Here is a 27,876-nt window from a genome sequence, read left to right as displayed (position 1 = left end):
TTAAATCCTCTGATGAGAAGTGTTTCTCTCTGGGAAAAAGAATGCAGTTTTTATGTGTGTTGTGCGAGCAGGACTTGGGGATTTTTAGCAGAGATGTGGTTTTAGGGAGGTGAAAAGGGATTATTGAAGTTTAAAACGTATTTACCTAACTGGGCTCGCTGTCGTGGACTTAGCCGACGTATAAAGCATAAGACTGTAAAGGAGTTTAATGTTTGTCTTTACAACCTTCATAGCAAAAGACATAAATCTAAATTAATCACAGAAGACAGTAATGTTTTCAAAACATTTATAAAAGTCATGTTCAAACAAATTCATTTTATGTAAACAGTAATAAGAACTATCTACACAAATATATCTACACATATCTACAATTATCTACATGTTTGCAGATATCCATAAAATATGGTTTTGATTTTTTTAAATCACTCTGCCTCATAGGAAAACATTGACCAATAAATATACAGACTTCATTTCCAAGAACGACACCAATGCTTTGGCACTGTTTATATTAATGTATATTCTGTGTGTATACTGTGAGAATAGAATATGGTCTGGTATATATTTAGCATGATACTGTACACTGTAAAAAGGAATTTTATTTTCCATTTTCCAGTGAGATCACATGACAATGCACACAAGCACGCGCACACACACACACATATATATTCCATGTGTGCATTGTCATATATATATATTATGCAAGTCCACTTGTCTTTGCTCTCATTACTCTGTTCATGGACAACAAAGATTTGCCAAATGTTGTGGTCACTCGGAATATTCTGGATGCAATGCAAAAACACTGCAATGTGCGGTCCTTGGCGTTCAAACTAAGCTGTGAAAAAAAACACTGAATCTCATGTGTCTTGACATAGGCTTTGGATTGGATACAATTCCTTTTCCTCACATTATTTTCCATGTAATACTTTTTTAACCCCTATAAGAAGAGGTTAAATCTATTGTTAAACGGTTTAACAATGTCTCCAATGGGACCTTGTGTTTCCGTGCTTTCTGGACAGTCTAAGGGCTTTGTTTAAAAGAGAATAGCGATAAAGATTTTTATGGGTTTACAGTAAATTTCTGAGCATCTTCGTGTCACAGAGCACAAATCTCCCGTCTGCCTTTTCAAAGAAACGCTGCTGGTCCGTGCCACGTGAGGAGGTTCCCTGGGTGCTGCCCGTGTTATTCTGAACTGTCAAAATAAAACCCCGTCGTTTTTTCTCGCCAACACCAACAGTGAAGACAACCGCGTTATCTTCAAAGAGCTGAACTCGCGGATCTCTCCTCTGCCTTAAAGGCTTGATGGGCTCAAGAGTATAACATATGGCTTGTTTTTAAAGCGAAAAAAAGTGCATCAATTCCAGTCTGTGGTTATCTATCATCCTTTTTATTAGACTCCTCTTGTTCTCTGCTTTACCTCACTTACTGTCTGCACCACACCCAGCAGTGCAGATGTGCTGCTGAAGAATGCTTGTGGGATATGGGTTCAAAAGGCCTTATGGGTAGCCCTCTGTGGGGCAGGGGTGGGGGGGGGGGAGGAGGGGTTGTCACATGATCCGCTGGTGTCCTAGACAACACACGACACTATTTCTTAAACCACCTTTCCTTGAAAAATTTCAGAGTTTTTTTTTTCAGGTGATTCCATTCGCAAGAGGGTTACTCCCAGGTGTCATAACACTGCCGTTTGCAGAAACCGTGCAGGCGATTAGCGCATTTCGTTGTTTCTCCTCAAGTTCCTGCCTGCCAGACCATCGTTGTCGGGGGTTATCTGGGACCGTAGTCGTAATTGGCAGGCGCGCTGGCAGCAGAGTACATGTTGGCGGTGGCTGGGTTCATGTGATGGTGGTAGCCGTGTCCCCTGATGCTGGGCAGTGGGTAAGGAGAAGGCCGGGTCTTGGCCCCCAGGTAGTGTTCGTAGGTGCTGGGGTACTTGTAGGGGTGGTGGTGGAGGGTGTCGGGGGCCTGCGGGTGCCCGTCGAGCCGCAGTTCGTGGGGGGGGCTGGGTCGGCCTGCGGTCAGGGGCACGGCGTGCAGTCCGCCCGGCACGGGCAGCGCCGGGCTCAGGACACGGGACATGAGCTGGTGGGCCGGGTCAGCGTGGATGGGGGTGCCGCTGGGGTCCCGGTCGTACTCCCGTCTGCCGTCTGCCTCTGAACCAAACACACACAGGGGACTTCAGATCAGGCCGTTTGGACAAGAGAGGAAGTCAGAATCGAGACTGCGCCTTCTGGTCTCATGCTGGTATGAAAAGGTGTACCTTAATAGTGGAAACTATACCTAACTCATCACAACTAAAGATCTGAAAGCGTATAATGAATATAGAACATATATAAATACATTATATTAAATTTGTAGTAAACACAATATATATGTTATTATTGCAAAATACGTATTTGTACATATGTTACATTTTTTAAGTTTTATTTTCAGTTTTAGTTTTATATTAGCTGTCCATTTAGGGACAACATCCGCATAAAATATTGAGGCCAAGGCGTTGAGCTCCTGGTTACCCATGCAGGTATTCTCACCACTGCGTACTGAAGGACAGCAAGAGTAAACGGACATATCTGATACACCGACTTGAATGAATTCATGACTAATTGAAAGAGTTCGCTTCACACCCGCGGGTTTTCGACGGAGCATTGACTACAATATCATTGCCTTTCAGACACTGGTGCTCTTACAAAAACAACAACAACAACAACAGCAACAACAACACTGTCGTATTTTATTTCGAGATTACTGGTCTATTTTTTTTTCCACGTTTCGGGGAAAGTCACAAGTGCAATCTTGTGTTGTCCGACCTCAGGGCTGAATCCCCGTGCGCAGGAAACGTGGCCGTTGCTACGCAATCACTTTAGCGAGCACATAAGAGCAGTGGCCCGTTTGGGCAAGTAGTTCTATCCCAATGCTGTGAGAATTTGTCTTATTTTAGACGAAGCTCCGCGGGAGCCACTCACCCTTCTCTGTTCCGTTCTGCTGAGGAGGAGACGACATGGGGTTTCTCGTCCTGGCGAAAGCGCTCATGATGGGCAGAGATCCCGGCCGGTGGTTTCTAGGCCTGGCGTAGGGAAACGAGAAAGAGAGGAACCTGAATTGCCAAACTAGGTACACGCCCAACCGAGAAACAAACAAACGAATTAAGTTCAACCTTAACGGTCTCCACAATAGTTAAGGAACTGTCTTTGTTTAAAGAAATCTTCCCGTCTTAAAGCAGGATACGGTTAGGCGCTTGAATGTGTAAGTTATTTAAATCGAAGGAGACTGTTTTCAGCCTGTGTGTTTTTTCAGTTCAGTTAGTTTTCTGCGAGGTTAAGCATGATAACTGTTGCAATGTTACCTCACACGTGTTTTTCACAATATTTCTCCTCGGGAAAATGGTTTGTTTTTTTTCCGAATTAAGGTGTTTTGCACAACAGAGAACACAGTCTACAGGCCAGAAAATAAGGATGTATTTGTGTTTAATAGTGTATGTTTAGAAAACAACGAATGTTTTATTTCAGATATTTAAGTGGAATTATGTTGTTCTTAAAGTGGAGTTTTCACTGTTCGTGTGAAATGAATGATTTCCGCGGGTCACGCACCAGTCCTCGGGGTCGCAGTCTCTGAAGCCCTTCGCGAAGGGGTTACTGGCGATTTTCAACTGCGTGATCTGGAAGGAAGCGGAGAGTCAATGTTAAGGAAAAAATAATTATTTTATAATAACCTTAAATGATGCACAAAGCGGACTAAAGAAAGGAAGGAGCGACACGTCTAACATTCGTTTATGCATCCTTTCGTTCACCTACTGCAGAACTAAGTCTAAGGCGCAAATTGTAAAATGTCCATCGGGACTGTTCTAATTTAAATTTGTCTTGCTTATCGTAAAACAACCTATAGTTCTACCACTGAATTCGTCTTATTTTCCCCATTTCCTAAAAAAACGTAAGCGCACTTTTGCTATTGAACTTCTTAATTCTGTGTGATCGCATACATTCACTTTAGGAAGCCTGTTTTACTAATTAGTATTTCCCCCTCTGGAAATAGAGATAAAAGATATGTACGTGATAGTACTATATATAAGACGTGGGTCTCTGTCCGTTTACAGTAATTGATGAGATACAGAGTTTTGTGCTTTTCTGCACATCCGAGGATAAAGTTATGTGGTCGTGAATTTCCGGAATGAGTTAAAAAACAAACTTTAAGCCCCTCAGTGACAGTTTGAGACCGAGGGGTCAGGGTGATAGAACGCAGCGGTAGAAAGGGCAGAAAGTGTAAGACTGAAGGCAGCTGTGCAGGGCCGTCAGCGAAATGCCAGCGCTCAGGGGGGAAATGCGGTGTGCAGCAGTCGCTGCTCTGGGACCGGTTGAATTCGGCTTCATTTACTGAATTCAGCTTTTCGGTGATCTTGCGAAATGTTCGCTCTTTGCTACAAGGCAATATTGCTTCACTGGGTTGTGCACGGGGTCGGTTTTGTTGTAGTCATGAACCTCAATAGATAATTGCCTAGAGCATTTATTTCTGTGAGGGGAAAAATGGTGTAAAAGTACCGTTAAGTGAATTTTCCTGGAGTCTGCATCATCGACCGGCGATGTTTCTTATCATCATTTTAAACAAAACCCGTGGAAGTTTGTGGAACCTCGCCTTTTCTGTTTAAATTAAAATTATTTTTATGTTTGGAGGGAGGGGGGGAAACATTTTTTTTTTAATTTAAAAGTTTTAAATTTTGTTTCAATTTAATTCTCTGGAAGGTGAAGAATCCTGTAACTTGTTTTCAAGGACCCTGGTGAGATAATTGTCTCGCCTCTTTTTTTTTTAAACACACCTTAATTGTGTAGTAACGTGTTTCATATTGGAAAACAATTGGCAAAAATGTTGATCATTCTTTATTTGTGCTTAACGCTGGACTCTATTGATAAAAATAGTGTTCGCTAATAAACATAGTCGGCTCCCATGAAGTTACTTTGCAGTTTAACTTTATGAAAGCTGTTCTGCGAGCCCTATAAACAGTAGTGTTGCAGCCGGAGCAGCCCCAGTGCAGAGGAGCGGTTTAAGTTATTTCAGCTGCCCAGGTTGCTGTGTGACGCCATCAATAGTGTTGATGGGAATGCTCACGCCGCTTTCGGAATAAATAAAAAGTCTTGGTTTTAAGTTAAGGCGTAGAGATCGACACAGAAAAAAAGTGTGGGGGGGGGGAAGGCTCACGGTATATTGGTGCGTGTTTTGATAGCAAAAAAATAGGTCTTTAGCTCTACAAAGAAGTTCTGTTTTTTTTCTCCAGTAAACCCATATGGGATGTCTCGGCAATAAAATTGATTTTTATTTAAAAAGGGAACAAAAGAACCTCCCTCCATAATGATTATGAGCCCCCGTACTTCAGTTTTATTTTTCCTATGTTAAAAACAACACCAGAAAAAAGCTTTTGTCCAGAAGACGATTGAAAGGAAATGTGACTGGGAGAGTGCAGATCTAATGGTCAGAATTTAAAACAGGTATTTCCTCATCTTTAATTGTTTCCGTTGAGCGATAGTGCGATCATGCCCTGCTGTTTTTTGATGATTTTTAAAAGGGTGGCTGTTATGACGAGGAAGAATCCGAGAAATGACTTTGTCTGATTGTCTTTCCTATTTCATCTGATGTCCGTGTGAAGCCTAGAATTCGTGCAAAAGCAAAATCCGGAAAATGACTCAGCGACAGAATGTAGCCGTAACAAAACCTGCCGCCCAGCCAGCTTAAACTTTCAAAAATGTATTTCGTTCGTAAATGTGGCTTGCTCAAGTTAGAATTAGCTTATTTTGCACTTAAACAAACGTGCAGTTGGTTTCTGGTTTCTATATTGTCTGTGAATAGAATATTTAAGAGTTTAAATTTTAAGTCACTTGCCAAGACCTGACAAGTTATATAATTTCGTCGTACAAATGATTATCCCTCGTTTTTGACAGGTCTCCATACATCTAAACCTTTTTTTTATAATGTTGAGGTTCCTGGCGGTAACAGGCCCCGGTACGTACCCTGTGATTCTGATAAGCAGTGACTGCTGTAAACCGAGTTTCCTCGAATACAAATGTCTTGTAATTTTCTTCAGCATATTTTTCGCTGTCTTTCCTCGGATCCACGTAGACCACATGGAACCGTGGCTGATATCTGTGCATGGAGTTCAAGATGATCTAAAGCAGAAGGAAATATAAGAAAAAGCTTAGCATTTGCCCAGTAGTGGATAACTTAATAGTAAGTGAACGCACTGAAGATAGATAAAGAGAGCTTTTTAATTATCGCCTGAACCCATCAATCAAAATAAAGTTACATGTTTCCGTAGGCCTGTCTTTTTTCTGTGAGCAATTTCTTCTTCCCCACCATTCAGTGCATCTTACTGAAAGGTCTGGAGTTTGTTGAATGAAATTGAATGAAACAGACAGATAGAACGTGTTTCTTTATACAGCTTTTATTGGATGTTTTGATTCTTGGTTTGACGGAGTGCTCATGGCGTCTCGTTTCTAACTTAAAAAATACTGTATTGACTTATTTCGTTTTTCGAGGGGTCTAGGGTGGCCCTTAGACACGTAGACTTAGTCGTATCCTTGTGTCTTATTAAATTGTGCCTTTTATAATGGGTATCTTAACACAGGTAATACTGAAAAAGAAACGATATGCTCCACGACTCAGTTCCAAGTGAATCTCTTTTTGATTTGTGAAACCACAGGTTCCTTGCATACACTATTAAACACTCCATTCCCAAAATGCACTAGCTAGAGTGCATTTTAAAATTAGTTCAAAGGGAATTTGCATCCCGTTTACTGAAGACAATGCACTGTTGTCCACAATACCCCTGCACCGTTTATACAGTAGCGGGGTCTAACTGTGGGTCAAGAGACATCCCTTTTCTGGCATCTAGCTGGCCAGTTTTCTATGTGGGATGTCTTGGCGTGGTGTTCACGACACGCATCGGTGGACATTCTCTGTATTCGGGCTGCGCGCAGACAGCATTCCCTGCTCGATACTGGTCAGCAGAACGATTAGCGATGTGTGGTCATGATCATAGTAAGCCAATCAATCGCTCCTCTTTCTATAGTGTCGTCTCCTCGCGAGCGCCACCTCAAGGTGCTCTGGGAGTCATTTCCGGTGGGTTATGGAGAGAAGTCGGAAGACACTTACGTGCCCATTGTCGTCCAGGAGATTGTTAGTCAGTTTGAGTTTGTCGAACGACACGATCTGTTTCATCCACTGGGCCCCTTTGGCGGGGGAGTCGGGATGGTAATGGACTCGGCCCGGTGTGGCTGGATCGGCCTTTCCCGCTACCAGCCAAGAGGAGCTGTGGAAGGCATACCTTAGAAAAATACAGAAAAAGACACACACAAAAAAACATGAGCTTGTGCGTAACGCTTTAGAAAAGAAAAGCATCTGCACACGTACTTCACTGGCTATGGAAGCGCACGCTTTTAAACTGGTTCTAACTTTGTTTTTGTTGCGTGTTTTTCTCAGATGTGTCTATTGGCACGCCTTTCAAAATACCCGACTTTTTCCCATTTCGAGCTTTTGGCGATTGCAGTAGTACAGTAGAATTAAATTGTAAGTGCAGAAAGGGCAGTGCTAAATTGATCAAAAAAGGAGAGCCCTCTTTCAAAGTTTTCCATGCGAGTATTTGCTCGTCTTTCTGGGTATTTATCGTGTGTTTGCTTTTAGCTTAGCTTACCTGTATCGTTTATCGTCTACTGGTAAGAAATCCATTAAGAGCATGTAGTCTCCCATAGGATCCATTCCAAAAATTTTGACTTGAAACGTAGGAAACATTCTCCTAAAAGATTAAAGAAAAACACACTGATTAATTTATTTGTTGGTTTTTTATAGTGCTATCTGCCAAAAGCCATCTATTAATTATATATAATAATTACTATTAGTACCATCATCATCGCTGCTACATAAAAAGTGATGTGATAAGATCCCCAATTTCATTATATTTCATGTGTGGTATTGTCCATCGTTTCTTTGTCACCCAATGATACACGGAGCAATAAACCAGTTTTTATTTACTGTATTTAGATGTTAAACTAACTGATTTTTCAGGAAATCACAGGACAGTGAAATATGGAACTACCAGATCATAACTAAACACAGTGCTCTGATAAACGAGAGGAGGCATACACAGAACGACTTATTACAATATTGCAGGTTTAAGATGTATACATTATTTAGGAGAAATAAAGCAAATTCGTCGTGATAATTTCTCAGGATTTGCATAATTCCATTTTAATTGAGCTCAGTTGACAGTTCTGCTGTTAATTAATTGATTCAAGTGGGAATAAATAATAAAGGTATTGTAAACAATACCACGCAGTTTAAAAGCATGGTAGATTCTGTATCGCAACACGCAATTTAATGTTGTTCTGTGCTCCAAATCCAGTAAAGTAATAACAACCATTTACTTAAAACGATAACACTAAAGCAGACCTTTAGATAATGTATGTTTTTAAAGTTGCACTAGGCAGTTAAATGCTAAGATCATATTGTCTTATAGCCTTCTGTTTATCACATCAAAAATCAATATCTTAATACGTAAATTATATAAAATAAAAAAATCTTTTTTAAAGAAAAATTCTAAAAATAAAATACGCTTTATTATTAATATTGGAATTCATGCGAAAGTCTGAAGTTATCGACTATATACGCAAAATTTCTTTAATGGCTAAAGTGGTTTGCTTTTCTTTTTCTCAGCCTGAAACGTACTGAGGGGTTTGGCGTGGAGATGCACGCCCTTTAAACCGTTACAGAACTGCGCACCGAAGAAACGGAGCCTTGTGCTGTACAAAGGTAGGCTTTTCTAAAACAGTGTTTCGTGAGATCTTGCTATCTTTTATGCACACTCTAGCAGGCAGCCACTAAATCACTTAATTTTCGCAGTTAGTAATTAATTAGCGGTCATTAACTCAGTAGTTGCATTAAACTATTTTCCCTTTAAAAGGTGAAAAGACACTTTGATACAGTGGTTTCCAAAGTGCACGTGGAAGCTTACTTTAGTGTACAGCAGCTAAATCACCGTCTCGATACAGGCAAAAACACATTCTGTGCGCCTAATTTATTTTGCATATCCAATGATATGTTGGACTTTGAATAATTCTCATGGCTCGTACGTTTTGAGAAACGTTCAGCCGCGGTTGTAGAAAGTGAATCCCACTGCATCGGGTAAAGTGATCCTGAAGCTGGTGCTCAATTAACATTACTCGCCATTCAGTTCAAAAGCTGTGGCTAGGTGAGGCTAAAGTAGCAGTTAAATTGCCTTTAGTCTGGAGTCTGTATTCTTCAGTGTCTCGGAAATGACAAATGAGCTCTGTAGTGACATCCAAGAGCGACGGAGAGAGAGGCAGGTGGAACTCGGCGAGAAGCAACTGGCCAAGGCTAACGGGGCACCGAGTCCCAGTCTGACAGCTGTCAGTCACATTTTTATATCCCGGGCCCTCTGCTGCTAATACTGGTGATAATAATAGGTCAGAAGTTACCCGAAAGGCAAGTCATTTCCGAACAAGGAAATACGTGGAGTAGAAAGACTTGTATTTAATTCTTTGAGGCTACTTCAATTGTGCACGGTTAGATACACATTATAATTTATTGAAATCCGGATATAACGGATTTATAGCAATGATAAAAACTGACACTGTCAGAATCATTTTTCTCTGTACGATACATGAGCAGCTATCTCAAACCTAAGTAGGAAATAAAAACGTAACATGCAAATAGAAGTAATTTAGATTGCATAACATAGCATGTCCAATCTCGAGTCTCATTTAAAAATTGTCTGAGCATTTCCAGACAGTAAATTATCATGACAAATCATTGCCTGAATGATTTTTATTTTGTATTTTTCTTGCCAATCGTTATGGTGTCTTTGATGCTTATACGATTTCATTCCTGAACTTAAATCTGGAGATCTTTTGGCGATGAAGGCGAGTGAACGCGTTCCCTTACTTCTGTGATGGCCTGCACTGCTCCAGAGAGGAGGGCAATGAGTGAATCTGTTTAAAACACAGCACTGTGCGCTTTTCTTTGGGAAAGGTGAACATTGCACAAGAAAGTATTCATTTTGTGACCCAGATGAAGTGAGCACAGTGTGAACAGACGAGAGAGAGGGAGATGGAGAAGACGAACGGAGGAGAACTAGTAACCTAGTTAAACTCTCATTGAGACTCGCGACGCATAATCACTGTATTCAGTCTTTATTGCAGCCAGAATCCGAAGATTCAGCCAGAATCTCCCGGCTGTGTTTGTTCAGCGTGTTTACGCGTCAGGTGGGGAATGTTTATCTTAAGGAATAAAAACGCCTCACTCACTGATAAATGCACAGCACGCCTATATTTCAGGATTCGTACCCCCACTCCACACGTCCAATACACACGCACACACATATATAATTCTATTTAAAAAGTTCTTATTAAAAAATACTTCAAACCCCCTTTTTTTTTGTATATTCTACAGTTCTGTAGCTAGCAATAATTCACATCTAGAAGGAGGTTGTAGAAAATATGGTTCTCTCAAATAAAATGTAAATTTCACAGATCAAAATAGGCAAAGAAATGAAAAAGCATTCAGAAATGAAAAAGCATTCAGAAGTATTTAAAGTATTTAAGTATTTAAAGCAGTCCATGTGCCTTTCAGAAGACTTTGCATTTTTTTACCCAAGGTTTATAATCGGCCGCAAAGATGGTGGGGCCTACATTTTAGGAGCTGGGGCTGTTCAAAATTCATGACCGAGGCATGAAGGATGTAGCTGCTGATAAAGACTTACTAAAAGCCTGTCGAAAACCAGTATTGTCGATTGTTTAAAGAGGAACGACACAGTTGTGCGCTAGAAACCGATCATCGATAGCACAGTTAGCCTGTCCTTGTTAACGCGAGGTGGAGGTAAAGCGCCTAAGCCAGCGCTTTGGGATAAGAAACACAACCTGTAATTGTCAGTGGGTGTTGACTTTAGCACAGAATCGCGTTGTCCGTGTTGGAACACCGTCTTCTTTGAGCGTGATAGGTCATGATGCCAACGCATTTGTCAGGTTTATTTATTAGCCCCGGGAATCTTAAGAACAAAGTTGTAACTAGTTATGAAATTCAAAATGAGAACTGAAGTATTTTCTTCAAAATTAAAGGGTTTCAAATGGTTTATAAGTAACACGTCTAGGTCCGTTTAGTTTACAATAATCACCAACGTTAAGGCAGGGGTAAATGTATTTGGAAAATTACCAAAGTCTGTCCGTACCACCAGATGTAGAAATGCATATTGTACGAATACAAATATTTTATTAGCTGCGCTGCTCTAAAAAAAAACAAACAGACGGGACAGAGCAACAATTTTATAATGGTGTCCATCTCATGTTTACACAAATATTTTAAATAGTAAATTCAATACACAGTGTTACACGATCCTGCACTACTTTTTACGATCTCCACTGACTTCCGAGAAGTCATCAAATACGTTGAAATTCGCATTACTTGGTAATCACCCGGGGAAAAAAAAACGATTTTTGTGTTAATTCTGTTTTATTTGTATAGGAATCGGTTTGGATTCTAAGCGTCCCCATCTTCCACTTCCATAACCAAAAGTGCAATTTCACATTTTCAGATGGAGAGGAAATAAAGTGCGCAAGATTTTCCTAGTCTCGGCCATAGCTTTCAAGTCTTCACTCAAGCAGAAAGAAAAGAAAAAAAGAGGCCTGTGCATTTACTGTTCATGATATGACCTTGTTACGGAGTTAGAAATGACCCACGCTGAGGAAAAGAGACATGGATCACCAATCAATCGAGTAATCAATACATTTATTTACTTTTGCATTTAAATCTCAAGAGCACGTTTAACAGGAACAGCGAACAAGCGGGTCTCTCTCCCTTGTGCTGGGGAAATTGAGGGAATTAGCAATCGGAACAGCAGGTCATACCCCGAGCAAAGCCATGAAGAATTGTATCTGTTTTTACAATCTGCGGGACTCGTGCTGCATCCTCTCTTGTCTAAAGGATTTTCTAAGGATAACGTCTTATGACATGAAAAGACCACAGAAGGATCATAAAAAATGTCTAGGCTGTGTTACACGTACAGCCTTTATTTTGGGATGAGAAGGAGACAGATTAATTACTGGTATATGTGTAAACACACAGACATATATATGGATCCCTTACTAAACACTTCACCTGGGTTTTGAAAACGGCTGAAATAATCTTAAAAGATATTTTAAAAGTAAAGCAAGTTGATGTTTTATTTGTAGGCCTATGCGTTTTAAACGACTCAGCTTTCACTATCCTTGAAATATATTGCCAATGATATCTAAAGCGTGGACTTACATAGATATAAATTATATGTAGTGTTTTTACGTAAATGTGATGTTTCCCTAGTCTTTACAGAGACAATCACAATAAATATTTTGATGAATGTTTGAAAAGTTTTAGGCTTTAGGCCAACAGTAGCTGATCTGAAAAAAAACACTAGAAAGTGATCGTAACTAATCTTAAAGTTAATTCTGTTCTCTTTTTTGCGTCTTTTAGCATTTTCTAATAAAAGTAATTGTACTCGTTGCATATAATCGTGGTGTTGTAAGTTACCGAAGTGCAAGTGGAGCTCAATAAACTATAATATCGCTTGAACTTGTCTGAATACTGCAGTTTAATAGTTGTTTCAAGCAGAATATTTAACTGTCATTTACAAGGCAGAACGATCTGAAGACAGTACCTTAGTTAACAATTTTAAACCACTATAGAACCAAAAATTATAGCAACCCACCTTAGACAATTCTCCAATAAAGACATTTTTCTTAAAAAAGCATTTCGGGCGAAATCCAGACAGATATATTTGCAGATGATATTTGTAATTAAAGCTCCGTGTTTATTAATGAGCAGTGGGTACTTACTGTCACTTATTATTTTATTTCACTCCATTTTATCATCACTGCAATAAATGTCTATGCAAAGCTCGTCTGAATTATACTAAAGAAAAATGTTTTGACTAGAAGTGGCCGATATAGGGTACGTTCTATAACACACCTACACTTTCAGCAAACCTTATTATAATCAGTGTAAGTCTTCGTATCTTTAATGGTTTACGTTTTGCATTATAACATGTTTTTTTAAAATATTAAGAATCTCGTATAGGTTATACGTTAATATTTACGGATGTGTACCTCTTTAATAATAAAGTGGATTTGTTGTCTTCTAATTTTCTTCACCTTCGGTTTCATCGTTTAAACATTTTGATGTGTAAACCATATTCTACATGCATATTACACGCATCAGCCTTCCTACATAAAATACGAAATGGATAATGTCACAGTCTTATATAGCTTCGGTAAATTTAAGCAAAATATTTACATAAAGGAGTCTGTGACGACCAGCAGGAATGCATTTTAAAATGCTTTTTCAGGAAGTCATTGATTTCTTTTATTTTAAATTTGATTTTGTGGGAAACATTACCTTCCAGTGGCGTATAAAAAGCGAAACGTATTCGAAATGAGAAATATTCTCCGTCATAAATATAATGTTAAGAAATTCACTGACAGTTAAAATGCAGCGGTTTGTATGTGTGTGTTTTTGTTGAATAGGGAGAAAGTTATATTGTCCTTGTAATCGTTTTTTAACTCTATTTTCTCATCTACGAGGAATTTATCGGACCTTAAAAGACCAAAGAATAGGAAGAAAAGGCTTGTCTTTCATAATCCCCAACAAACAGAAACCTATATTCTGTTCTGTGCTACAGGCATGACAGTGTAAACCGAATTACACCACCTCTGTAAAACTATCAGATATGATCAAATCAGATATGAATTAATTTACTTGCCTTCCAGCTTTGGTTACGATCATCTCTGTTCCAAGTTGGTTAAATTCATCCCAGAGAGCCTTCATCTCCAGCTGCACGTTAATGTTGGCCACTTTGGGGTTCTTCTTCACTGGTGGCTTGCTGTTAGGAGTGGAGTTTGAGGATGTCGAGGAGCAGTTGGAAGTTCCGCTGTCGTTCTGCTGGGCCTGGGCCGGATTCGACCCCGTGTAGTTGTAGCTGTGCTGGGCGGCCGAGCAGGGCTCGTAGTGGGGTTCATGCTGGCTGTATGGGTCCCCTGGGGAAGGCGAGAGGTGGTAACTCCCGGGCGCATTAAGACTGCTGAGGCTGCTGGTTGTGAATGCTGCAACATCGCAAAAATGGGAGAGCTGGGTCAGCCACGGACTGGAAATTGCTGAAATCATTCCAAAACCCGGTCTCACTTTTCCGTCTCTGTAGGTACGCTCTTGTTAGGTAAAATACGAACGGGGGAAAGCTCGTTTCTTGTTTTAAAGAACGACCAGCTCTAAAACAAACTGTAAAGACCCAAACCGATCACTTAAAAATATCCTTTCCGTAAGTCTAAAAGGTCTTTCCATTCATCTCCGCTGTAGTGTCTCCTCCGGTTTTATAGTGTTTTTTTCTCAAAACGATCTGTTGGCTTGAAGATTTACAAGACCACCTAGCCTGCGCAGAGTTCTTTGTCAACGAAACATTGAACTTACATCCGAAGGGCAAGTAATACAATTTGCAGAGTCCGGTTTTTTTTAAAATAGAAAAATACTTATATCTGTGTCGAGATGTATTATTTAAAGAAGAAGAGCGAGAGCTCTTAATTTCGTAGCTTTCCCTCACAGGCGCTCCCTTGAACAGATTTCTCAGAAGTGTCCCAATCGGTCTGTACGCTGCGCTACTGCTCTGTGCAACACCGCAATCCAGACTTCCCTCTTATCTTTGCATAGGGCCTCCCCTTCACGATAAAACCGGTTCTTATTTCTATTTAGATAAGGAACTGCAGGTAATGTGCCTTTCCTCGCCTTGGGACGAAGTTGATTGACAGAGAAGTGCGCCCCTTTTAATGGGCTTTCCGGCACCCATTTACTTTCGGATAAAGGGCATCGCCCACAACGACCCTCTTGGACAATAGGACTGCTTACTGGCACTACGGAGTGCCCTTTGACAAGGTAAATAAACACCTATTGTACATGAACTAATGATCACCTATAATGTATGAAGGTGATCGAATTCGCCATTCAGTTTCCGAACGTGTATTAACAACTCAGCGCCTGGTTAAATGCAGTGCAATTGACAGTGCGTCTGTCGCGAGTTACCTAATTTTACATTATCTATACATTTTTGCTGTCCATACAATACGCCCCCGTGCCCCTATACCCCCCGCCCCCTTCTACCCTCATTTCGATAGTTTGCATCGTTACTCCTATGGGATAGTATCGCCTATTATCACCTGCATTTTTACCGTTGTGATAACGAAAGCAGAAGCCCGTGCAGCACAGCACAAATTAAGAAAGGGTAAAAAAAGGTTCCCCATAATTGAAGTATTTATTGAACCTTTGGAGTCACTATGCTCATATTTTACCATAGCACCACAGAGATATACTGTACATCATTCATGTATCTTTGATCCCGTCTTCCCCCAATCACTCTGCATTTGAGAATGCATTTGATTTTCGATCAGATTTCACTTTAAAACAGCATGCTGTTACCTGTTAGAACTTCAAAATGTGCACAGACTCCAGTAAAATTCATTAATGCCTAGTTACTTGCAAGACATCTCAGCAATAGTATTTCACAGTTGCATGCTACAAAGGTACTATGACTATAGAACTAACATAGTTATTCTGCAATAAACACATGTCTGCTGTCAAGATCTTAATCATACCTTCCATTTCCCTGGTGACAGTACTGTAATGCATTTTAAGGGATCTATAGCTGCTATGCTGGTAATGCTTGTCCAGGCCAGTGCCGAGCTCTTCAAATGCTGTGTTTCCTGCTTGTTCTGCCGCTGAAATCAGAGAGGCAATACTGAAAGCGTTTGCCTTTGGAGAGAGAGGACTGCTGTCGTCCATAGGCGAAAACTTCAGTCGAGAAAAGCAGTCTCTCCCTGACCACTTACAGCGCTATCCCCAAGCAACAAATATCCGAACAGGAAAGATACATAAATGTACATTAAAAACTAGGATAAGAAGACAACGCTACAGACTTCGCTGAAGCGGCCCTTTGGGGCTTTACAGTGTACTCCACTGTTTTCAAAACAACAAATTATTCCCGCGGACAAGCTTAAAAGTATCTGTCAGCACGACAAAGTGCTCATCTGGTCTACTAAATCGATATTCTGAAACATAACGCTGGCTTGAGATGCGTCTCGCTGTATTTTTAATAGTGATTATCCACAAAAGTTGTTCCTTTAAACGCGAACTCCCCCCATTCAGTGGCTGGATGATGTCATAAGAGTTTGCTAGTCTGCCTTAAGGAGAGAAGCTACTGCAGAGAGTATGTCAAATGTGAGAGCTCCACGCCTCCCGTGCAGAGCTAGAAAAAAAAGTGTGCATGCTTTCCACGGGATGTTTTATTTGAATAGGACCTTGTCAATCACAGCACCAAATTTGAATTCACTGCGAAAAAACCCTGAACGTCATTGAGGATGTCCGGCTTCACTAATACAGTAAAAACAGCCAATTCGATCTATTGCCGTGGTACCGTGAAAGGTTAAAAACTTTTTAAATTATTCATTATGTATGATCTTTTCAGTTTTTAGTTGAAATGCTGCCTGGCTGGATACATTCGACGAATTTAAGGAAGGTTAAAATTTTATGTTGCCGATTAAACAGGAGTACTTCGTGTAATTACAGGTTATCTATCTGTGTTGAATTTTGCTTCTTATTTCTTAGAACAGGATAGACGTAATGTGTAATTCGAAGCAACAAAAAGTAACTCGGGTAAGTAAACTTAGACAATAAAAATGAGTGGATATTCCTTTCATTTGTAACATTATTAATTGCGTTTAAGGCGCACATCGACGTCTGCTCTTTCAAGTCAAAGGAAACGCATGAGATCATTAGAGACAAACAATTTGACTCCTAATGGCTAATCAATATCGATGGCAACCTAACTTCACGGTGAGGGCCTGTAGCACTTATCGCCAGCGTGTCTAAATGAATGTATTATGCGAAAAAAAATCGTATTATTTTGTTTGTGATTCCAGGTTCTGAAGTATGGCGTTTCTATCCCCTGCACATGACCTACGAGTGGAAATTATAACATGTGAAATAAGTGTTGACCTTATTTAAAATTGGTTCGCCTTTCTATTTTTGCAAACGAGTTGGTAGTTTTTTTTGTGAAGGTTAAAAGTGTTTCATTTTTAGACTTTATTTTTTAACTTTCATGCAATTGATCTATTTAAATAAACACAATTTATTTGTTTGTCCCAAGGCTGAAATCTGAGTGGTGATGATTTATAATCGATAAACTAAGGTCAGAATGTGTGTTGCAGAATCAACAAATAGCAAACGCGTTCCCACGTAAGACAGGAGGTCCTGTAGTTTTCTTGAACGTCTCTGAGATATAATATTGCCGTTCTAAAATGCTGACTACTTATCGGGTTATCAAGGTTCATAAATAATTAATAGTAACAAAAGTTATGTTTTGTGGAGCTCCTGGATGTTTAGATAGAATCTAATTTACACTTAAGCGCTATAATAACACACACAGCCAGTTGGATATCCGTTAATGAGATAACCTAGTTAGTGATAATTCGGATTTACTTTCTACTTAAAAAAACTATTTGTTCTAAGTGTTTATTTGTATTCGCACGCTGGATAGAAAAACGATGGGATTGCATTGCGGATATCGCTTAACAATAAAAATCAATTATTAGGCGTAGATGCAAACGAAGATATAAAACATCTGAGCAGCCTTGATTATCCACCTAATAAAGCAATCGAATGCCTACAGAAGCAGGGACGTTCAACACCAAGCCTCTCGACAGCATAAGACCTTTTTAGGGACGTATGGACGGATATGCATGTCCCCAATTTTCAGTGTGTTTTTTATACGATACATTCAACAACGCGAGGTTTAGATGCGTGCTGTAATAGACCTGTGTAGTATAGTCAACTGTTTTGTTTTTAAATAGGAATGGTATAAGTTTTCACAGTAATTTCAGTTACATTATTATTTTGAATGAACAGTCAAGCTTCCTTATGGCCCATGTAGTTTGTCGAAACTTACCCCTTTCGAAAGGGGTGTGTTAGCCAGTAACTATTACTTTAAATCTTCAAATTCTGGTTTTCCTCTCCAACCAAGGTAAATTAAAATCGCTCAGGTACAGGCTTATATGTTCGCCTTGTCTTTTCTAACCTGTGTGATGTTGCCTATGATACCAACACACTTCATCATTTCCATGTCGGAAGAGTCCTTTGTAAATACTAAGGTGATAACAGATAAAAATCAGGAGCTGATAAAAAGGGAAGAGTCGGTTTAGGAATGCGCTCAGAGGTCGACTGATGTGCGCAGTGCGGAGCCGAAGCCGAGCCATCGCCACAGAAAGGCCTTGGCAGACATTAGTCTGTGGCTTCCCAATGTAATATAGGCCAGTGTGAGTTTAAATTAACCATATTCGACTATCCGAAAGTTCACCCTGAACGCTTGGCGCTGAAATATATTCAATTACTTTTCATGCACACATTCACGTGCTTGTTAGTTCGTTTTTTCACCTGATTGTAAGCATACTTTATTTTTTCGGTCTAGCTTTTGCATATATATATATATTTTTTGTCGAAGCGTACGTTTATGAAATTAACCCACAGTTGAAAAGAAAATCAAATCCTCGTTTTCTGCAGTGAGACTTGCAAACAGGAATGTTGTTCCTTAGCCAAACTGTGTTGATTTTAACACTATCCCCTGCAGTATACAAACAGATACTTGCTTGCTCTGTACACACTCGGTGAAGCATTTCTCTTAACAAGTCTCCGCATGGAATACAGGTTGGAGTAGCTCTGTTGTTTTTCCAAATGTACACAGAAACGTCTTCCCAAGATTGAAAGTGCCCATATGCGTAAGATACAGGCTTTTCTTGTTGGCCTAGGCTTGTAAAAACAGTGTCTTCTGCTTTTTGGTATTTGTTTCTTTTGTACATAAGTATCCTATCCCATTCTTCTCAAGAACAGACCATATACCTGCAGTGTAGGAAAGGTGGTGGAGCGAGGTAGTGTTTATATGCATTTACAAACACTACACTTGATATAAAACTGTGAGACAAATATGATTTATACGGTCCCCTTTCTATAGGTAGGAATTGTTTTATTATTATTGTCTCTTAAAGCTAAGACCCGGAAAAGTGAATGAAGCAGTTGGAATGATCGGTCTAGTCGGATTAACTCAGCAAAGTGATATTCCCACATCAATAAATAGTCTTTGTAGTGCTAGCATTTGTCTGTCACTATTCTATTTGCTTGTTTGTTTATTTAATATTTTTGGTTTAGTAGCTTTTACCAGAAGGAATGCGCTGCTCAATGTGAAAATCATCTCGTCCCTCAGAATTCGTGGTACCCAGTCTGGATAGTCTGCTTCCTCATTTTTCTCTGGGCGTCTAGCTTGAACAGGCTTTGCATACAAGGCTGGAGAGCAATGCGAAGTATTTTTTTCTCTCTAGCTTGTGGAAAAGAAAAGATTATCAATTTTAACGATGCAGGCTATATCAAGCGAGTATTTCAGTTGCGTTGCCAAAATCGTTATGTTCTACTTGAAAACAATACCATGACACTGTAGGAAGAAAATTAAAAGAAATGTCGTTTTATTAACTCTGCCTTAAAATATATCGGTGTTGGTGAACGCGTTTAAAAGAGCTTGATATAATAAGTCCCTTCTCCGTCTCAAGGCGCTGGGACAGACGACCGACCCGGCCGGCGCTTCCTGTTTTGACTCCCGCTGGCGCCGCGCGCTGATGAGCCAGGTGTACTCGCCGCCTGACTCCGTACCGTAATGCCTCTAAATGTAAAACCGTTTCTTTTCCCCTGCCAACGAGCCAAATGCCGCCCTTGTTCTTGACCTTCGGAAATCATAAAATACTAAATCGGTTTGTTGCATCCCTTGTATCCACCGCGTCTTAACTAAAGTGAGTTATATACTTTAATTAAGGAGAGAAAATGTTGGCATTTGCTATTAAAAAGTTAAAATAATAATAATAATAATAATAATAATAATAATAATAATAATAATAATAATAATAAATCCTTATTAACATAAACGTTATTTGACGGTTGATTGCCGCATGATCAAAGCTATTAATTTTGAATGGATGTTTATGTCGGACTGACATGTTTCATTGCAGAACTGAATTAACTTTATTATTAAAATATAGAATTTATTTAAAATAATAATATAAAGAAAATATATGCTAAAGAAAATGCGCTATTTAAGTGGGCTTTTAAGCAAATGATTATAATGTTGGAGGTAAACAGGCAGTGGCGACTGTTTCTAATCAAATATTTACAATGTATGACGAAGTTTCTAATAAAACACGTACGACGTATGATCAATAATGGTACACGGAGTAAAGAATGCAGTTGAATACTCTGTCTTTAAAAACAAATCTAATATACTAAATGAAAACTAAAAAATCTATTCACAGTTTGGGACACGTTATAGTTAAACATCAAACAAGTATGTTTGAGGATCATAATTGCTTTTTTCCTGTTAAATACCACCTGACAGATTTTCGTTTTGAAATGGATAGAGAGCACCGCACGGTTCATATATATTATTTACTCAGCGTCTTGCTGTCTTTAGGTTCGAAAGATTAATACTCTGCCTTTCAGGCCTTACTGAGTCAAAATATTTAAAGGCTGCAAACGTGCTGAAAACCCAAACATGCAGAATAAGATGTGGTTGAACAAATATATAACGCACCCATCGTATTTATTTAATTTTGTTAAACTCAACAGATGTCACAAGGATCCTAAACCCGACTTAACCTGCCTTTTTTCGAGTTGTACTTTGCTTTCGGGTTCAAGAGACGGCTATCTGATTAGTTTAATAATAATATAATATTAATTAGTAATAACGGGATACATAAATGTTGTGGCTTTGGTTGTACCTGAAATCCGTAAGTTGAAGTTGGTTTCTGTGTTAATATGCTACGTTTTGTGTAATTAATAATAGAAAATTAAACGTGTTATTAATACCCTTAAAACTGGATTTTAAGATTATATTGAAGTCCCCAGATGCACAGTAAGCGCATCTACTTTGGCAGAAGAGACTACGTCAGAACGCATATGTGATTTATGTTCACAATTTGGAATATGTGATGCAATTTAATTTTAGACAGGAGTTATGATGCGAAAAAGCAACAGGTCACTTCTGAATACCATTGACTTTGCTTGCGAGCGGTGTGATTTTCAGCTGTCCTGAACAATAACTTTAAGGAGATCACATTAGCCATTTGCATCTTCTGAGCGACATATTAGTGTGGCTTTCTGCGACGGACAGGCACTTTGAAATCTAACAGGTGCGGCGCACGTCATTACAGTGCCCAAAGTGTTCTTTCAGTCAGACGTTTCGTAATGAGCTCTATATAGCTACAGTATAGTGTGCCGTGCAGTCTTGCAATTTCAGGATACCTTACTCTAGTGCGATGTATGACCTCCTGAGTTTCCCACTGGACTCCAATATTTAGACAACACAAGACTCTGGGACATCTTACGCCAATTGATCTCAAGCTCGGCACGAAGACGTCAAACAGAAATTAGAAGAAATAAGAAATTAGGTGAGACCTGGATAGCTCTAGTTGTCCCTAATCATCAATGTCCCCAAGGCTAGCGACAGCATAAGATATCGGCCGAGACTCTTTTTTTGGTGGGCGTGGTGATGATGGTGGGTTGGGGTAGGGCGAGCCATATAAAATAGGGTCACAGTGTAACCCGGGGTTTAACAAGCAGTTGATAGTCTGCCCCGTCTATATCATTGTTAGTTTTCTTTGAAATATGAAATTTTCCAAAAATAATTTAATATTCATTTGAAGGGTAAATCCTTTTGTGTGGGTAGATTTCCTTATTATTGTTTCAAACGTTTTGACAGATATTTTGTATCCGCAAATAGTTAAAAATGTACCGATGTATTTCATTTAGAAATAAACTTTCTGTAACTGTATATTCAATGATATGAAGCTTTCGTGATATCAACTGACTCTCCATCCCATATCGGAATCGATATATATATACGAGTGTATTTTGTTTTCTGTCTCTATGCATTTAACATCATACCCACAGTGATATCGACACTTACTAATCGTGAAATACTGAAGTTTGCACAGATATTGCCCAGTATTGCCCAATAGCGGTCACATGTACAAATCAGAATTAGGATTCTTGTGAAGAAGACTACACGGCCTCCAGGTTTAATTATTAATATTGACATATTAAAATGTTCTCCCTCTGTACCACGCTGAATTGTGCAGTGTAACATTTAAAATAAATAATGGCACCAGGATCAAACAAAGATCCCTTCGTGCCGACTGGATTAATTTGAAGTTTTGTATTTTTCTGTTTTTCTTCAGTGTGTCAGAGATAAATTTAACTATAATTGCTCTGTGTGTCCAGACATTGTCCGTAACTTAGTAATGATTTTATGTTCAGTTTTACTTAAAATGTGTACAAAGACGCACAGTGTTTCCTTGTGGGTCACATCGGTTAAACAAAGATAACGTAAAAAATGAAAGTATCACAATTGGCCGTCTTCTTTTGAATTCGTAGCTTTGTAGCCTGCAATAATAACGATGTTAATGAAACTGCGAATAGTGTCCAAACCAACAATTAAAATGAGACTACCTGCAAACATAAAGGAGACACAGCAAAAATATTTTAACGGACCAGAAAGCTGCTCTGTTAAAATTCAGCTCGTGTGGTTCCAATTATTGGAAATGGAAAAGTCGTATTTTAAAACTCTACTTGTAGTTGTTCCTTTTTTACCCAAACCCTTGTTGATGTTTGTTTTATAATACGCATTGAAGAGAAGCTCAAAAGGTTTAAAATGGGTACTGTTAATCATTTAAATTAATATATACATAAGATTCATAAGAATACAAATCAATAATGTGAAGAAAGTGGAAAGCAACTAGTACAGTGCCGAATACAGGAAAATAACACTTCCTGTACTGCTGGTGCATTTGTGTTTCTATTTTTTTTATCTTCTTCTACTTTGCTGTTTAATTTAACAAAAGAATCTGAAAGGAACCATTTCGAAGACGACTGTGAGTCTCTTTCTCCGTCTTTCTTGGTAACCTACAGCTTGCATTATCTCGAACGTTTGGATTTACAAAAAAAACAAAAAAGCCTTTGGAGCTCTTTGTTACGTCTTTCACCATCTTTACCAAAAATAGTTGGTGGTCTTGCAGGAAATTGGTCCGGTTTTCCTCTCCATTACAACTCCTTTTGAAGGGCTTCTTTTACATAGAGCTGCTCAGTTCATTTAAAGCAAGAATCCTCCTTCGCTTGAAAGATAACCTGTTTCACGATGGTCTCAGTAGACACCTACTGCCTCACTGAAATTGAAACAGTGATTGTGACCATTCGATAATAAGATCACATATCCACCGTGCATTTCAGCGGCCTGCGCAATAACTTCCTATAATTCTGGGTATTTATGAAGTAACCATACTTAAGAATATAATACAAATTGTGTTTGCTACCACTCTGGTTATGTCACGCCCTCATTATTGTTACAATAATTACAATCGCAATAATAAAGTTTGTTAATAAAAGTTGTGTGCAAGTAGTTACGTCTCCTAATTGCGCGCGTTTACGCACTGATGGATCCAGGATAAAATACCATACACAGGAATACAGAATTAAAGTCATTATCAGATTGTGATATTATTCTAGGTATAACAATGTGATGAACATCATAAAATCTGTAAATGCTGTTCATGTGAATACCAGCCGAATCAGTGGTAGAAAGGCGAGCTCTGCCTTCTCCGCCAGACGCAAACGGAGCTAAGAGACATCGACTGAAAATGATCCGGCGGGGTACTGGGTAGGACAGACGTCGATAAGCTGACGCAATAGCGCTTGTATCCACTAATATAACACGACGGCATGTGTGTATGGTCTCTCTCGTACCGTTATCACCCATCTAGACACACAGATACACACACCCATCCCATCAGCCCACATATCATCCCAATTCTCCCCCACCTCAAACACAAGCGCAAACATTTGAACTGCCTTTGCTGGCTAAATGTGTTTTATGCTGGAAGTAGGAGCTAGTGTCTCTGTATGGCTATTAGCATACGTTTTATGGTATGGCATTGGTTTAACCAACCTTGTTCTGCTTCAGCCCCTACCAGCGAGCGCTGAGCCAGCCTCCAATAAGCATTCAATACCTAAAGGTATAATGTGTCTTCATACAGTACCTGATCTTGCCATGTGTAAGCCATTTCCACTCTGGTAATGAAAAACACTGGTGTCTGAACATTGTCTCGTGATGATATATTGTATCCAGGGATCCAGAAATATCCATGAAATCCAGCGATTTATACCGTTTCGGTTTTAGTTTTCAATCAGCAATTATAATACTTATACTATGTATCGTGTACATATTATTTCCTGTGAACCTGTATTGGTCCAACCCCTATGAGGAAGTCGTGGACCGATGGATAAGAACAATTACAATTATTTTTTTCAGTATTTTGTGTATTAGTATTTAATTGCGCATGGTCCGAATGAGAAGGTACTTACTGTATCAATATGTACAGCTTCACACAGAGCTGTTACACAGTGTTGCACCAAGTACATATTTAAAACCCTGATACATGGGGGCAATGTGATTAGATTGTTTTGTAGCTTTGATTGAAATTGATACCCCTCGCAAACTCCTCTTTTTAGACTTGACTATTGTCATTTGGTGTAAATTGCGAAAATGTTAACCCCCTCGTTTCCCCTTGTTTAGAATTAGTAACTCAGACCATAACCACACCCCGTTTACATGTACTTTATTAGTTGCACGAATTCTCGCAGATATCGTTCCTTGTTTTTCCAAATCTCAAGGAAAAATAGGTCAAATGTTAATTGAGACCTGAAATCTATTAGCAGATAATAAATCATACATTGTCAAAGGGACTTGTAACAATAATTTAAACTTTCATATAGCGTGACTGAAAATGCATAGAGGGACCCAGGCGGCGTACCGCCGATATTAAATTCTATACTATATAAATATTTACCCAAATGCTTGAAAAAGACAAAGAGGAAGTTTGCAGTTGACCGCTGACAGCTCAGCCAGTGAATGGCTGTCCAAGGTGTCCTGCTTTCGCGCCAGCTGTCGTTTCGAGCTCACAAACACTGTGCTGTTATAGAAGGCATTTTTGCCATAAACAATAATAATTAACCTGGTAGCAAACAAACTTCTAACAAAGACAAATCTTTATAGTTCCCGTGCTGTCATTTTCCCCCCATGAAAGACATTTATTTCGTTGCGATTTTGTTAATACCGTGCATTCTGAAGTTATGTTATTAGCCATTATTTTCCGCTGAAAGTTACATTTAAATGTGAAAATTATATATATATATTCTTAAAAATCCTGCTGAAAGATGAAAAGGTTTTAACTTGGTTCTCTTATTGAAAGCTTTGTTATTTTGCAGCTGAATACCGGGGGGTCAGGGAAAGACATATTGTTATTTATTCGCTTATTTATTTGAGATATTATTTTTTTCCATGGCGTTTAGAGTCCCGTGTCTGCTGAGGACGGATAACGTGACTCCACAGTTTTTGTCGGTTTTGACGTTTTTCCCGGTTCTGTATTTAAGTAGTGATGAGATTTTGAATTATCATGGTCCGTCGAGGATTTTAAGTCACTTTATGCTTATACAAAAAAGAAAAAAAAGGGAAAAAAAACATGTAAATAGGGGGAGAAACTGGGGACCTTTATCAAGTTTTCTTTAAAAAAAATGCAAAGTTGCAGACACGATCTATCTAGCAGTAATTGCTGTCTGGAGACAGGAAGCGTGGAGTCTCATTTCAGCAATAACATTGCTGCTACCCACCCGTTTGAAAATCCACGGCGCAGATCTCGTGTCTGTGAGCATTCTGATCGCTAAATCTCTCACTATCATTATTCCGAGTGTCCTGCGAAAACGTGCGTGACGTGTCTCGGTGAGACGGTTGGGGGGAGTAAGTGTTAAGTGTATCTTTGGCTACGTAGAAAATGTCAAGAGCTCCTTCTTTTCACGTTACAGAACAGTGTAGACGCTGAGTACAACAACAAAATCACAGCCATATAATTTAATTTAACGGTAACAGAAATATGCGTATCTTACACTATAGCCTGTGGACATTGTACCCCCCATCACCCTAGTTATCTTCGTAATTGTGGTTTCAGTGATGTAAAATTAATGAATGGAAATCACTCATCTTTGCTATGGACAACTATCGGAATTCAATAAAGCCTATTTTTTTAAGACGCAAATTCGTTAATAACGGTACTTTAGATGTAATTTTATTGATTGAAAGCCATCATTTCTACTCTTTTTGAAGGGCATTTAATTAAGTATTTTTTTATTAATCATACATTACCTTTGTTGATGATATAAAGTCTTTACGTAGTTTATTTTTAGTAATGAATGATTATTTTTCGAACACAAATTTTAATAAATATATTAACTTATATTAATGTATGGTCTTAACAGCGTGTTTTCCAATACAGTTCCTTCTCACTCTCACTATTCTCAATATCCACACTGTTAAATCCTAACACCCGGAAACTTAGATTTTGTTCTTGAATTATTGCGTATTTGGGTGGACAAACGTTTGTAAAATATTATTCTGCAAAGTGACCCGAGAACAGATGCCCGGTAATACCGGATAAAGCAGTCTGTTCTATTTAAAATGTTATTTCTGTGCTTTGTTCGAATTTTCGAATTATTTTATTCTTTTTTTAATTATTTTATTCTTTGTTAAATAAAACATTTATTTTATTGTAAATGTGTTTTAAAACGAGTAATAATATAAAACAAGGTTAATTGAATAAAGGATCCGTATCCCCTCCCCCTAAAACATTATTTTTTTAGATAATCTTTTGAAGATAGTTGTCAAAATGTAAGAATTCTGTGCAACGCGGATTGATATTTCTTGATTTTCATTCGCTGTTAATTCAAGTGATCCTGAAGTTACAAAAGCGTCTGAGATCCTTACAACGCCACCAGCCCGAGAGATGCTGTTCTGAATGTTTTGCCGTATTTTTCCGAAGATTCTGGCAAATTGTCTGAATTCTAGACAATAATGCATCGATTTCTTACACGAATCCTCAATAATGAGTGCCGAATAACAACATTAACAATATTTATTATCGTAGTTTATAATGATTATACATTTCATTTGAATTTGTTCGAAACGATGAAAAAATTGACACGGTGAAATATCATTTTTGAGAGTAAGATGTCTAAATTAGGTTTAGGACGATTTAATAACAGTGATATATTTTGACATAGATGGAGTTATGTAGTTGCATGCAGTAAAACAGTTTTAAAAGCATCTCTTCAATAGTCCATAAGCGGAAATGTGATCAAAATGTACAAGAAATATTTACAAAGCCCATATTTCTTAAATAATTAAAAAGCAAGAAACAAGCACCCACACTTACTTTCTCAGTGTTTCCTAGTTAATCTAGACACTCAACAGCTGATAAATGTCCCTGTTAACCCTATTACTGTATGTATGAATTCTTTCCCGTGTAACAGAATGTCACTAAAATACATGTAATTTGTAAATAATTCTTTATTCAGTTTAGTGGATGAAAATAATCAGATCTGCTTCGTGTTTTCGTATGATTAGATCTATTTTCTGGCTAGCTCAACATTTAACAGCAGTAGGTTTTAAATAGTAAGGACAAAAGCGCGTCACAGTAAATTTCATAAATATTCGTGGCTAATAGAGATTCCTAATGTTTTGTCCATCTGGAAACCCAAGTCGCCGTATAAAATATAAAAACTACAAAAAAAGTCATTTTTTCGATAGAACCAATCAGAACATTAAACAAGCATGATAAACCTCACATCCCTTTTAAATCTTTGTGATACATAACAGTTTAGCAGGTGTATTGAAAAGCTTTCTGG

The 27,876-nt window shown here is 38.7% G+C and overlaps 1 protein-coding gene across 2 annotated transcripts; it reads right to left on the bottom strand.

Annotated features, from left to right (window-relative positions):
* Positions 1-273: 273 nt before the first annotated feature.
* On the bottom strand, positions 274-15,925 carry tbx1 (T-box transcription factor 1). 2 transcript variants are annotated; one of them, XM_088935576.1, is made up of 8 exons: positions 15,654-15,925; positions 13,778-14,117; positions 7,667-7,768; positions 7,129-7,300; positions 5,988-6,143; positions 3,582-3,649; positions 2,958-3,058; positions 274-2,147 (listed from the first exon to the last, which is right to left on the bottom strand). In XM_088935576.1, exons 1-8 carry the CDS (start codon positions 15,838-15,840, stop codon positions 1,762-1,764), a joined length of 1,512 nt encoding a protein of 503 aa, XP_088791702.1. In that variant the 5' UTR covers positions 15,841-15,925; the 3' UTR covers positions 274-1,761. The 2 variants fall into 2 exon arrangements, with proteins under 2 accessions (XP_088791702.1, XP_088791703.1); XM_088935577.1 differs by having other exon boundaries at positions 279-2,147; positions 13,778-14,168.
* Positions 15,926-27,876: the final 11,951 nt, after the last annotated feature.

This window comes from Atractosteus spatula, chromosome 17 (assembly GCF_055471065.1).
Source record: "Atractosteus spatula isolate fAtrSpa1 chromosome 17, fAtrSpa1.hap1, whole genome shotgun sequence".
NCBI lineage: Eukaryota > Metazoa > Chordata > Actinopteri > Semionotiformes > Lepisosteidae > Atractosteus > Atractosteus spatula.
The sequence above is the reverse complement of the archived record's forward strand: the minus strand, read 5'-3'. Positions and strand labels throughout refer to the sequence as shown.

Bases quoted from the DNA above. Each gene is read 5' to 3' on its own strand.
- tbx1 (XM_088935577.1), bottom strand. From the start codon at position 15,840: ATGGACGACAGCAGTCCTCTCTCTCCAAAGGCAAACGCTTTCAGTATT. The intron at 14,169-15,653 runs GTATGATTAAGA...GAATGATTTCAG, and splicing joins TGTCACCAGGGAAATGGAAG to CAATTTCCAGTCCGTGGCTG. The intron at 3,059-3,581 runs GTGCGTGACCCG...TCCCTACGCCAG, and splicing joins GACTGCGACCCCGAGGACTG to GCCTAGAAACCACCGGCCGG.